General features: G+C 38.8%; 1 protein-coding gene across 1 annotated transcript in view; it reads left to right on the top strand.

Annotated features, from left to right (window-relative positions):
* The window catches only part of LOC133536415 (voltage-dependent N-type calcium channel subunit alpha-1B-like), a 446,201-nt gene extending 432,774 nt beyond the window's left edge, over nucleotides 1-13,427 (top strand). Inside the window, exon 48 of the mRNA XM_061876915.1 lies at nucleotides 549-13,427. Coding sequence (XP_061732899.1) covers nucleotides 549-1,076 — 528 coding nt within the window. The 3' untranslated portion in view covers nucleotides 1,077-13,427. The remainder of the gene's footprint in view (nucleotides 1-548) is intronic.
* The last annotated feature ends 901 nt before the right edge of the window (nucleotides 13,428-14,328 follow it).

Here is a 14,328-nt window from a genome sequence, read left to right as displayed (position 1 = left end):
GGGTACTTTCCTGGCCCGCCTGCAGTCCAGATCTGTCTCCCATTGAAAGTGTGTGGCGCTATATCAAGCGTAAAATACGACAGCGGCGACTCCAGACTGTTGAATGACTGAAGCTGTACATAAAACAAGAATGGGAAAGAATTCCACTTTCAAAGCTTCAACAATTAGTTTCCTCAGTTCCCAAACGTTTATTGAGTGTTGTTAAAAGAAAAGGTGATGTAACACAGTGGTGAACATGCCCTTTCCCAACTACTTTGACACGTGTTGCAGCCATGAAATTCTAAGTTAATTATTGTTTGCAAAAAAAAAAAAAAAGTTTATGAGTTTGTCTTTTTAGTGCATTCAATTGAATATGGGTTGAAAAGGATTTGCAAATCATTGTATTCCGTTTATATTTACATCTAACACAATTTCCCAACTCATATGGAAATGGGGTTTGTACCTACGTGACCTTTGCTTTAAAGTGTTGTTCTTACTGCATTAAATGTTGCTTTTTGTCACTGGTGTTACTTTAACCTCTACTAATATTTGGTATTTTGTTTTGACAGCATGGTAGCACCGGAGGTAAGCCTGCACCCTCTGGTTCAAGCACGCCAGGCCGCGGTCGCAGGCAGCTCCCCCAGACCCCCCTGACCCCTCGTCCCGCCGTGGCCTACAAGACCGCCCACTCCGCCCCTCTGCCGTCAGCTGCCAGCAGCGCTATGGTTTCCCAGACTCGTGTCAGCCGTGGCCTTTCAGAACACGAGCGCTTGCACGGGGACAATGACCCGTCCCCGGTACAGGTCACCTGCATCGGCTCCGACCCCGATTTAAACCTGCAGCCGCAGGGAACTTCTCACCAAGCGCTCTATGAAGAAACCGATGACTTCCAGGACGCCGTTAGCAGTCAACTGTTGTCACACTCAGCCAGAGCCGCCGCTTCCAACGAGAGCGCTGCTGTGCCTGTTACAGCGGCGGCCACACAAGGCCGCGCTGACGTACCCAACGGCTACCACTTCACCTTCGGGGTCAACGCCGCCTCGAACGACAGAGGAACAGGAAGCCTCAGGGAGCGGGAGGAGGAGGACTGGTGCTAACATGCTGGGATGGAAGACAGGTTTTTTTTTTCCTATCCACTGATGAGGGAGCAGCTCAACGGCGCCGCTCGGCTCAGTCCGCGTGAGCTGGTCAGAGGCCGACACGGGAAGGAAGTCGGAAAAAAGCCGGTTCAAAGTGCTGAAGAGGCTTCAGATTCATTCCAGTGTCCAAGTGTTACTCTCCTCATTCATCAGTTATTGGCAAACAGGAAGCTTGGCTGAATTTGCACTGATGGCACAATGAAGACCCTCCAGTATTGTTGTCTGGTAGTGTTGGAGGAGACTTAAGATCTTTAGATCCTGTTTGAAAAGTCGTTGTAGACCCCCACAGAATGCCCAAATAATATAATAGGGAGACGCGAATTTGATCCCCTGCTGGATTAGTACATTTACAAACAAACAGTCTAGGATTTCTAAGTCAAGTTTGAGTCGTTCCTGTTTATGTCGACTGAAAAAGTGTCTGCTTAAGTTGTCCCTGACATACACTATATTGCCAAAAGTATTTGGCCACCTGCCTTTACTCATATATGAACTTGAAGTGCCATCCCATGGAATTGTCAAAAATGTTTTGGTATCCTGGAGCGTTCAAAGTCCCTTTCACTAAAACTAAGGAGCCAAACGCAACTCCTGAAAAAAAAACAAAAAACAACATAATTCCTCCTCCACCAAATTTCACACTCGGCACAATTCAGGGCCTGGCACTCAGTCTCCGTTCTAATTCATCCCAAAAGGTGTTCTGTCGGGTTCAGGTCAGGACTCTGTGCGGGCCAGTCAAGTTCATCCGCACCAGACTCTGTCATCCATGTTTTTATGGACCTTGCACTGGTGCGCTCCAAACTGTTCCCACAAGGTTGGGAGCATTAATTGTCCAAAATGTTTTGGTGTCCTGGAGAATTCAAAGTTCCTTTCACTGGAACTAAATGGCCAAGCCCAACTCCTGAAAAACAACCCCACACCATAATTCCTCTTCCACCAATTTCACAATGCAGTCCCAAATGTAGCGTTCTCCTGGCAACATCCAAACCCAGACTGGTCCATCAGATTGCCGGATGGAAAAACGTGATTCATGACTCCAGAGAAGGCGTCTCCACTGCTCTAGAGTCCAGTGGCGACGTGCTTTACACCACTGCATCCCACGCTTTGCATTGGACTTGGTGATGCATGGCTTAGATTCAGCTGCTCGGCCATGGAAACTCCATTCCGTGAAGCTCACTGCATACTGTACGTGGGCTATTTGGAAAGTCACAGGAAGTTTGGAGCTCTGTAGCAACTGACTGTGCAGAAAGTCTTTGCACTATCTGCTTCAGCATCCGTTGACCCCTCTCTGTCAGTTTATGTGGCCTACCACATGGTGGCTGAGTTGCTGTTGTTCCCAAACTCTTCACTTTTCTTATGATAACGTTGACTTTGGAATATTTAGGAGCGAGGAAATTTCACGACTGGATTCGTTGCACAGGTGGCATCCTATGACAGTTCCACGCTGGAAATCACTGAGAGCGGCCCATTCTTTCACAAATGTTTGTAGAAACAGTCTCCATTTATGAGCGCTTGATTTTATAGTGATTAGGACACCTGATTCTCATCATTTGCATGGGTGGCTAAATATTTTTGGCAATATAGTATGAACGTCTCTCTGTGTGTATGTTAGTATTCCCGCCTCCACCCACAGAGACAAAGAGAGTGGATGACCAATAAGAGGCTTCACTCCATTTCTTTCAATCTGTTATAGACGTTAGCAACATAACTCAACGTGTTTTTAATGAAACTTTCAGGAAATGTCTGAAATGGAATAAGGAACATGCGATTCCATTTTGGGGACGATCCAGATCGACGTCTGGATTTAGGATTTTTTTTTTCACTACGATTCCAAGTTTCAACTAGGTTGAAGGGAAATGGTAGAAAAATTGTTTCACGGAAATGGATCGGCCAACAATGCGTGCCTTATTTCTCTTAACTGTTCATATATTATTCGTAAGGATGTAAAGTCACTAACTCAGCAGAGGATCAAAAACTTCGGATTTTAATGTAATTTGTACGAAAAAAGGTCTCCTTCATCCTAGGCTGATTATTTTATGTCTTGGAACTTTCCTGCCATCGCACCCGATGAACACAACCATTAACGGCTCCAACGAACAGAAACCGAGGAGTCACGTTTTTTGACCGATTCTCGGTCCCAGCCAGAAGGGACACGGACGACTTTTACAACAAACATGTGGCCGATTACTAAGTGCCTCGTTTTACAAGATGTGTGTCATCCCGCTGCGTGGGTCGGACTGTGCCCAACAGTCAATAGCATGTCAGTACGTACACGTCGGAGAGAAAACAGACAACGTAAAAACCAGTTTCGACTCAAAAAAAAAAAAAAAAAAGAACAAAAAATATTTTTTATATTCTGAATCTTGTAGTTGTAATCCAAAATGGAAAATGCAAAGTCAGAATTGTAGTGCATGCCGAGAGTCTTGGACATCCAAAAATGATATGTGTACATTTGACTGAAGGGTGTGTGCTCAGCATTTGCCTTTTTCTTCGAACACACTGCCGTCCGTTGGTAGGAAAGAGTTGACGAAAGGAGACAAGTGCCATTTTTGAAAATATCTGCATCGCATCGTGAGAAAAAGAAGTGATCGTCACCGCTTGGTTTAAGGAGCTGCCTGATCCGCATCTGCGACTTTACAGTTTCGCAACATTGAGTCTTCAACAAATATTCCAAAAAAACAAGATGAGGCTATTCCTGAAGGAATTATGTGTGAATGCTCCAATGCTGGAGTTGAACTGAAATCCTGGAATAGTAGAGAACACAATTCCCAAACAGGCTGAATATTTAAAAGTTGGAACCGTTTGAATCAGATGGAAAATGTGGGAGTTGGGGAACTTTGAAGAATGATAGCCATTTATTTCAATGGGAAAAGCAGGATTTTTTGGGAAAATTGCAAAAACTTAAATGGTCTGAATGAGTTGAATTTGTTGGTGTTAGAATTTTTCAAATCTGTCGAGAAATGTTGATGTAGTAACATGTTGAATTGAGAAATCGTATTACGGAATTCCTGGAATTTCGGGAACATTTTTTCCATTAGAAAAAAAAAAGTTTTTTGTGTTGATTAGGAGGAATGTTTGGACAGTGGAACAGTTGAAATATGTTTAAAAATGTAGAAGGAGTAGTTGTCAGGAAAAAAGGGAGGAAAAAGGGCTTTGGAAAACCAGGTATTCTGGAGCATTCTGGAATTTTTTGTTAACGTGGAAAAAGACTTGAAGGGTTGAAATGGTTGGTGTTGGAATTTTTCAAATCGGTCGAGAAATGTTGAAGTAGTAACATGTTGAATTGAGAAATCGTATTATGGAATTCCTGGAATTTCGGGAAAAATGATTCCATTTGAAAAAAAAACTTAGTTTTTTGTGTTGATTAAGAGGAATTTTTGGACAGTGGAACGGTTGAAATGTGTTTAAAAATGTGAAAGGATTAGTCGCCAAAAAAGGGTGGAAATCGGGCTTTGGAAAACCAAATATTGTGGAAAATCCTGGAATGTTTTTAAACTTGGAAAAAGACTTAAAGGGTTGAAATGGTTGGTGTTGGAATTTTTCAAATCGGTCGAGAAATGTTGTAGTAACAACATGTTGATTTGAGAAATCGTATTACGGAAATCCTGGAATTTCGGGAAAAATGATTCCATTTGAAAAAACAACTTTGTTTTTTGTGCTGATTAAGAGGAATGTTTGGACAGTGGAACGGTTGAAATGTGTTTAAAAATGTGGAAGGAGTAGTCGCCAGAAAAAAAGGTTGGAAAATCAGGCTTTGGAAAACCAGATATTCTAGAAAATCCTGGAATTTTTTAAAAATTGGTAAAAGACTTAAAGGGTTGAAATGGTTGGTGTTGGAATTTTTCAAATCGGTCGAGAAATGTTGACGTAGTAACATGTTGAATTGAGAAATCGTATTACGGAATTCCTGGAATTTCGGGAAAAATGATTCCATTTGGAAAAAAAACTTATTTTTTAGTGTTGATTAAGAGGAATTTTTGGACAGTGGAACGGTTGAAATTTGTTTAAAAATGAGGAAGGAGTAGTCGCCAGAAAAAAAAGGTTAGAAATCAGGCTTTGGAAAACCAGATATTCTGGAAAATCCTGCAATTTTTACTAACTTGGAAAAAGACTTAAAGGGTTGAAATGGTTGGTGTTGGAATTTTTGAAATCGGTCGAGAAATGTTGATGTAGTAACATGTTGAATTGAGAAATCGTATTACGGAATTCCTGGAATTTCGGGAAAAATTATCCCAGTTCAAAAAATAACTTTGTTTTGTTCTGATTAAGAGGAATGTTTGGACAGTGGAACGGTTGGAATGTGTTTAAAAATGTGGAAGGAGTAGTCGCCAGAAAAAAAGGGCGGAAATCGGGCTTTGGAAAACCAGATATTCTGGAAAATCCTGGAATTTTTTTTAACTTGGAAAAAGACTTAAAGGGTTGAAATGGTTGGTGTTGGAATTTTTCAAATCGGTCGAGAAATGTCGACGTAGTAACATGTTGAATTGAGAAATCGTATTACGGAATTCCTGGAATTTCGGGAAAAATGATTCCATTTGGAAAAAAAACTTATTTTTTAGTGTTGATTAAGAGGAATTTTTGGACAGTGGAACGGTTGAAATTTGTTTAAAAATGAGGAAGGAGTAGTCGCCAGAAAAAAAAGGTTAGAAATCAGGCTTTGGAAAACCAGATATTCTGGAAAATCCTGCAATTTTTATTAACTTGGAAAAAGACTTAAAGGGTTGAAATGGTTGGTGTTGGAATTTTTGAAATCGGTCGAGAAATGTTGATGTAGTAACATGTTGAATTGAGAAATCGTATTACGGAATTCCTGGAATTTCGGGAAAAATTATCCCAGTTCAAAAAATAACTTTGTTTTGTTCTGATTAAGAGGAATGTTTGGACAGTGGAACGGTTGAAATGTGTTTAAAAATGTGGAAGGAGTAGTCGCCAGAAAAAAAGGGCGGAAATCGGGCTTTGGAAAACCAGATATTCTGGAAAATCCTGGAATTTTTTTTAACTTGGAAAAAGACTTAAAGGGTTGAAATGGTTGGTGTTGGAATTTTTCAAATCGGTCGAGAAATGTCGACGTAGTAACATGTTGAATTGAGAAATCGTATTACGGAATTCCTGGAATTTCGGGAAAAATGATTCCATTTGGAAAAAAAACTTATTTTTTAGTGTTGATTAAGAGGAATTTTTGGACAGTGGAACGGTTGAAATTTGTTTAAAAATGAGGAAGGAGTAGTCGCCAGAAAAAAAGGGTGGAAATTGGGCTTTGGAAAACCAGATATTCTGGAAAATCCTGGAATTTTTTTTAACTTGGAAAAAGACTTAAAGGGTTGAAATGGTTGGTGTTGGAATGTTTCCAATCGGTCGAGAAATGTTGAAGTAGTAACATGTTAAATTGAGAAATCGTATTACGGAATTCCTGGAATTTCGGGAAAAATTATCCGAGTTCAAAAAACTATTTAGTTTTTTGTGCTGATTAAGAGGAATGTTTGGACAGTGGAACGGTTGAAATGTGTTTAAAAATGTGGAAGGAGTAGTCGCCAGAAAAAAGGTTGGAAATCGAGCTTTGGAAAACCAGATATTCTGAAAAATCCTGGAATTTTTTTGGAACTTAGAAAAAACGTATAATTAGTTGAAATAATTGGTGCTGGAATTTTTCAGCATTTTCGAGAAATGTTGAAGTAGTAACATGTATGTTGAGAAATGCTATTACAGAAATCTTAGAATTTGGGGGAAACAGAGAATTTTTCCAGTATTAAAAAACAACTTTGTTTTTTGTCCTGATTACGAAGATGGTTTTGACGCTGAAACGGTTGAAATGCGTTGAAAAATGTGGAAGGAGTAATCGCCAAGAAAAACGGTGGAAATGGGGCTTTGGAAAACAAAGAATTCTGAAAAATCCTGGAATTTTTCGGAACATGGAAAAAACTTAAAATGAGTTGAAATGGTTGGTGTTGGAATTTTTGAAATCAGTCGAGAAATGTTGAAAAAGTAACATGTTGATTTGAGAAATAGTTTTACGGAATGCCTGGAATTTTGGGAAGACCAGGAATTTTTCCAGTTGAAAAAACGACGTTGCTTTTTTTCCTGATTAAGAGGATGTTTTAACGGTAGAACGGTTGAAATGCATTGACGAATGTGGAGGAAGTAGTCGACAGAAAAAAGGTTGGAAATTGGACTTTGAAAAACAAGGAATTCTGGAAATCCTGGAAGTTTTTGGCACTTGGAAAAAACTTAAATTGAATTAAAATGGTTGGTTTTGGAATTTTTCAAATCGGATGAGAAATAATTAACTATTAAATGTTGAATTGAGAAATGATACTAAGGAATTCCTGGAATTTCGGGAAAACCGAGAATTTTTCCAGTTCAAAAAACAACTTTGTTTTTTGTGATGATTAAGAGGAATTTTTGGACAGTGGAACGGTTTAAATGCGTTGAAAAATGTGGAAGGAGTAGTCGCCAGAAAAAAGGGTGGAAATGGGGCTTTGGAAAACCAGGAATTCTGTAAAATCCTGGAATTTTTTGGAACTTGGGAAAAACTTAAAATGTGTTGAAATGGTTGGTGTTGGAATTTTTCAAATCGGTCGAGAAAAGTTAATGTAGTAACATGTCGATTTGAAAAATGGTTTTACGGAATTTGGGGAAAACCGGGAATTTTACGGTACAACGGTTGAAATGCGTTGAAAAATGTGGAAGGAGTAGTTGACGGAAAAAAGGGTGGAAATAGTGCTTTGGAAAAATAGGAATTCTGGAAAATCCTGGAATTTTTCGGAACTTGGAAAATAATTAAAATTGTGTTGAAATGGTTGGTGTTGGAATGTTCCAAATCGGTCGAGAAATGTTGAAATAGTAACATGTTGATTTGAGAAATGGTATTACGGAATTCCTGGAATTTTGGGAAGACCGGGAATGTTTCCAGTTAAAAAAACAACGTTGTTTTTAGTCCTGATTAAGAGGAATGTTTTGACGGTATAACGGTTTAAATGCGTTGAAAAATGTGGAAAGAATAGTCGCCAGAAAAAAGGGTGGAAATGGGGCTTTGGAAAACCAAGAATTCTTTAAAATCCTAGAATTTTTCGGAACTTGGAAAAAACTTAAAATGAGTTGAAATGGTTGGTGTTGGAATTTTTCAAATCGGTCGAGAAAAGTTAAAGTAGTAACATGTCGATTTGAAAAATGGTATTACGGAATTTGGGGAAAACCGGGAATTTTACGGCACAACGGTTGAAATGCGTTGAAAAATGTGGAAGGAGTAGTCGACGGAAATAAAAGGGTGGAGATAGGGCTTTGGAAAACTAGGAATTCTGGAAAATCCTGGAATTTTTCGGAACTTGGAAAATAATTAAAATTGTGTTGAAATGGTTAGTGTTGGACTTTTCCAAATCGGTCGAGAAATGTTGAAATAGTAACATGTTGATTTGAGAAATGGTATTACGGAATTCCTGGAATTTTGGGAAGACCGGGAATGTTTCCAGTTAAAAAAAACGACATAGCTTTTAGTACTGATTAAGAGGAATGTTTTGACGGTAGAACCCCGGAGTAGTCGACAGAAAAAAGGGTGGAATTTGGACTTTGGAAAACTAGGAATTCTAAAAATCCTCGAAGTTTTTGGAACTTGGAAAAAACTTAAGTTGAGTTGAAATGGTTGGTGTTGGAATTTTTCAAATCGGTTGAGAAATAATGAACTATTAACATGTTGAATTGAGAAATAATACTAAAGGAATTTCGGGAAAACCGGGAATTTTTCCAGTTAAAAAAACAACTTTGTTTTTTCTCCTGATTAAGAGGAATTTTTGACTGTAGAATGGTTGAAATGCGTTGAAAAATGTGGAAAGAGTAGCCGCTAGAAAAAAGGTTGAAAATAGGACTTTGGAAAACCAGGAATTTTGTAAAATCCTGGAATTTTTGGGAAATTGGAAAAAAATGGTTGTTTAATTTCCATTAAGGTGGAATAAGTTGATGGTTTGAATTGGTTGAAAAATGTGGAAATGGTGGAAGTATGAAAAATGGCCAGTTCAATTTTGAATGGGGAAAAATGTCCTGGAAAACCTGGAATTCTGCGAAGTCTGGTAATTTTTGAAATTTGTCAAGGGAAAGCCCGCCATTCCCGAATAGGCTGAACAGTTTGAGGTTGGAACGGTTTGAATCGGGTGAAAAATGTGGAAGGTAGAGAGCTCCAAACTCTGGAGAAGAAGTATAAGTTGAATAAATAGATGAATTTTGGTGTAGAAAAACCATATGTGTGAATGCCTTGGAGCATTCACACAATAACAATGAATGAAATATGGAGCACTTCAATTATGAATATGAAAAGCAATTGTAAATATGTCAATTCAAAGAAACAATGTGGATGGATAAACTTTATTTTTGAATTTGACAATGTAGTTTTGGATCGCAGTGGTACCTCAACTTAAGAGTGTTTTTAAGCAGGTAGTCTCTTGGCTAATTGGTATGCACGATTTGAGTTATCAGCATCAAAGCCAGGGGCTTACATTGGCTGAAGCCCACGGGCCCCGACCCAATGCGATGATTAGTGTTCACAGCTGTCAATCACAGACTGCTAAGCTTTGTTTAGAGACCGTGTACTCTCTTTCTCGCCTGTGTCGGGGTTTTTTTCCTGGGAGCCTCTATTACACTATTCATGAACAAAATTACTATTAGAACAGATGATATTTTTTTTTATACGTTTGCTATGTTGAGTAAAATCATGATTTTTTTTTTTTTTTTTAATGTGTTTTTTTTTTTTTTGGAGGCGGGCGAGTGTTGTTGAGTTTTTTTTGTGGGGGACCCCCCCGAAGTCCCTCAGCCCCGGGATGATCCCAGCTATCTATGTTGCTGTTCTGTTGAGTGAAATCATGATTTTTTTTTCTTTTTGGAGGCGGGCGGGTGTTGTTGAGGTTTTTTTGTGGGGGGGGGGCCCTAAACTCCCTCAGCTGATCCCAGCCATTAGTTGCTGTGGCAAATGTCACAGTGAACCTGTATCATCCGACCAACACATCCCATCTGACTTGCTAGCATTAGCTTGTAGCTACTGTAAAGATTGATATTAATACGTATATAAGGTTTTTCCAAGCGTGGGAAGGGAGTGTTTGGGGTTAATATCTCTGTCACAGAACCAATTAATCTCCTAAATTGAGGTACTACTACGTATCAGGTTATCAGTCGATCAATCCGTCAAGTGGCATGCGCTGACGGATTGGGCAGCTCAGTAAATTGGTCAGTGACGGTGGGTATCGCAAGTTCCTAAGCAATGTTGATGTATTCTTTCAAGAAATATGCATTTATTTTGAATTACTGGGTAAATTTGAGATATAACACCCAAAATATGAATCAATGTTGTAGAGGGCATTACTTCTTTTTTGCTTGTGGAGCTCCGGGTTATGGTGTGCATGGGTGCACACCCAAAACAAAGCTCCCATTTCCAGAACCGTGATACGTTTCCACCAAAATGATAGTTGTGTCTGCTTTCGTGTCACTGAAGTGTGAATATATAACATGCATGAAAAGTCTTCTACGGGTTTTTCCGTCTGGCTTTTATCCTTTACACATTCTAGACCTTGTTCTAGAGTTAGCACCCAAGGGGGAACATTCACGACGAGCGCCAAGTTTCTCTCGTGAGCCAACACACACACACACACACACAAGTCATGTTTGTGTATCAGTCTGACTGTTAAATCATCACCAGTATCACTTTACACCCCTGGAAGTGGACTTCAAAATGTCTGCATGAAGTTCTGGCTCAAGCTTATCATGTTTGGCTTTTGACTCCAGTGCTTTATCGTCATTTTCTGACCTCAGGCTGAGACTTGTCATGATGCCGTTATTAATGTTATTATTAGCATCCAACACACTTTCCTAAGATTGACTCATTTGTTTTGGACGCTGTGTGGTGCATGATGGGACATTTTGACCGTTTTCCAAAATCCCTCCATGAATACTAACTTGTTTTGCAAACAGTTGTGACCAAACTGCTATCACAGACTGTCAGGTTTAAACACTGATGATATCTATTAAACAAGACAAGAAGCAAGGAATTAAACAGACACAATTAATTTTGGCTGAATTGAGAAGAAACGCGTAGACACTGTCCTCCCACGCGCTCACGAAATATTTATTTGGACTTTCCCTGATTACATGGGAACAGCTGTTTCTAAGGGAAGGAGGTCGTAAACAGCCAATGCCCTCGGTCACAAAACAGTTAAAAGAAAAGGTGCCCGGAGGGAGGTCCGGCCCTTCCTTCTTTGCGCTTTGTAGATCTCGGGTAAAGACAAAATCTTCCTGTGGATTACCATACATCAAAGAAACCGACACCCTCATGTCGCTCCCCATCCTACACAGTAGAGTTTTGCTTGGTAGGATGAAAGACAGCTTTTGTCTTCTCGCAGGGCGAGCTGAAGTCAATGTAGCACACAGTTTTGTGATAACTTAGATACAAATATTCTGACACAGACAAACTGACTTGATTAGTTTGATAAACTAGTGTCCTAGACCGCCTTCACACTGGAACACGTATAGGTCGACAACCCTTCCAGATGGTAAATCTAAATGTTAAATTTGAATGGTATGTATACATATGTTAAATCTAAATTCTAAATCTAAACCTGACACCATTCCAGCTTTAACACTAAATCTAAATGTTCAAGCAAAATCTAACCTTAAATATAAATCTTATAAATACAAATCTACATGTTCAATCTAAATCTATATGCTAAATTCAAATGGAAATGTTAAATAATAATCTAAATTATAAAACTAAATATGAATGCAAAATCTAAATGATGCATGTAAATGTTGAATCTAAATAAAAATCATAATGTTAAATCCGAATCCTAAATAAAAATGTTGAATCCAAATCTCAATGTAAATCCCAAGCTTAATGGAAATAAAAATGGTAAATTTGAATCTAAATGTTAAATTTAAGTTAAAAATATTTTAGATACAAATCTAAATGTAAATCCAAAGCAAAATGTAAATGCTAAATCAAGATGTTAATTTGATATCTAAATGTTTAACGTAAATAAAAAAAAAGTGTTAAATACAAATCTGAATGTTAATCCAAATCTAAATGTTAAATCTTACTTGTTAATCAAATGCTAAATCTAAACTTGAGATTAAAGCCTTAATGCTAAATCTAAATGTTCAATCAAAATCTAAACTTAAATATAAATGTTGAATGTAAACATAAATCATAATGTTAAATCCAAATCCAAAATGAAAATGTTGAATCTAAAAGGAAAAGGAAAATCCAAATCAAAATGTTGAATCCAAATCTCAATGTAAATCCAATCAGTATGTTAAATTTAAATCTAAATGTTAAATTTAAGTTAAAAAAAACTATAAGTTAAATACAAATCTAAATGTAAATCCAAATGTGTATTGCTTAATCTAGATGTTCAATCAAAATCTAAACTTTATTATATAAGTCTTAGAAATATCTGTGTCTGTGCACCGGTCTCCCCAACTTTAAAAGATTCCACGCACAGGACTTTGACTTTGACTTGACTTAACATAGGTCAAGTACATAAGACTAATTGTGCAACCCTCTTCCCTGGTTAGAATTGTTTTTCAAGAAAAGTGTCAAATGCATACAAAAGGATTAAAACAAGCACAAAATAAAAACACATTGAAAATAATTGGCCCCATTGGTGCGTACTACACCCAGTTCTAGTGCTCTCACTTCTGGAAGTCCTTAAACCAGAAGGGAACTTTCACAGAACTTACCTTCCAAGCTTCACCGGAGGACCCAAAGATCTTCTTTGGCGACTTGACTTTTCCAGTCATCCCCTTTTTAGCAATTTACAGATTACAAACATTTAATTTTGTTTTTTTTTGTTTCATAAACAAATTGCGCATGTACCAAAACATGCTCCAAGTCGGGTTGTCAACTTAAACGGGTTCCACTGTGTTTATTGTGTAGCTACTACCGTATTTCCTTGAATTGCCGCCGGGGTACTAATTAATTTAAAACCTCTTCTCACTCCGGCGCTTACCAAAGGCATGCGGTAAATTTAGGCCTGCGCTTATATATTTGAGTGTTATGTAAGGATACCATCATGAAAAAAACGTTATTATGGTCTTGCCTTTACTTATAAATGAAGTCCATTCGCAGCTCCTTCTGATCAAAAGCATCGATAACTTGTTTATAGAAGTCTTCCTTATCTTTCTTCAGTTTTAAAAGTCTCTCTGTCTAAATGGAGATCTTCCTTTATTACCTCCTGCTTCGATTGAAAGTCCAGTTTAGAAAACTGTTTTATTTTAGATATGTAATCTTCCATGTTAAAAGTGCAAGCGAGAGGAGAAAATAAACGATCGCTGCTCACTCTTGCTGCTTGTTGTCACTTCCTCTGCAGCCGAGTAGTTGCAAGAAGGCTCACTAGCGCCCTCTACCACCAGGAGGCGGGAGTCATTTTTCCGGTGGCCATGTACTGCTTGCCTGTGTATCGGCTGGGGACATCTCTGCGATGCTGATCCGCCTCCGCTTGGGATGGTTTCCTGCTGGCTCCGCTGTGAACGGGACTCTCGCTGCTGTGTTGGATCCGCTTTGGACTGGACTCTCGCGACTGTGTTGGATCCATTGTGGATTGAACTTTCACAGTATCATGTTAGACCCGCTCGACATCCATTGCTTTCCTCCTCTCTAAGGTTCTCATAGTCATCATTGTCACCGACGTCCCACTGGGTCATTATTGTCACCGATGTCCCACTGGGTGTGAGTTTTCCTTGCCCTTATGTGGGCCTACCGAGGATGTCGTGGTGGTTTGTGCAGCCCTTTGAGACACTAGTGATTTAGGGCTATATAAGTAAACATTGATTGATTGATTGATTTAATGACTCATATTTGACACACGCAGCTACGGTATATTAATAAAACATAGCTGCTTACAGTTCTTTTTAGCATATTCAATAGCTTGGACCTTGAATCCTATTGAATAGCTCTTAATCTTCTTCCTTTTATGCGATTTCAAATTATTGAAATCAGCCTCGTCCCTTTTGAAAATGATGACGTGACGAGTTTGACCCGGTGGAAATTCTAGGCATATGCTAATTATTTTGCGAAACGAGTTTGACCCAGCGGAAATTCTAGACATGCGCTAATAAAAGTAATATTTTGCGAAACGAGTTTGACCGGGCAGTAATTATAGGCAGGCGCATACTCATACTTGCCAACCTTGAGACCTCTGATTTCGGGAAGTGGGGGGGGGGGTCGATGTGGTTGGAGGCGTGG

The sequence above is a fragment of the Nerophis ophidion genome, linkage group LG17 (assembly GCF_033978795.1).
Source record: "Nerophis ophidion isolate RoL-2023_Sa linkage group LG17, RoL_Noph_v1.0, whole genome shotgun sequence".
NCBI lineage: Eukaryota > Metazoa > Chordata > Actinopteri > Syngnathiformes > Syngnathidae > Nerophis > Nerophis ophidion.
This window is presented reverse-complemented; position numbering and strand designations above follow the sequence as displayed.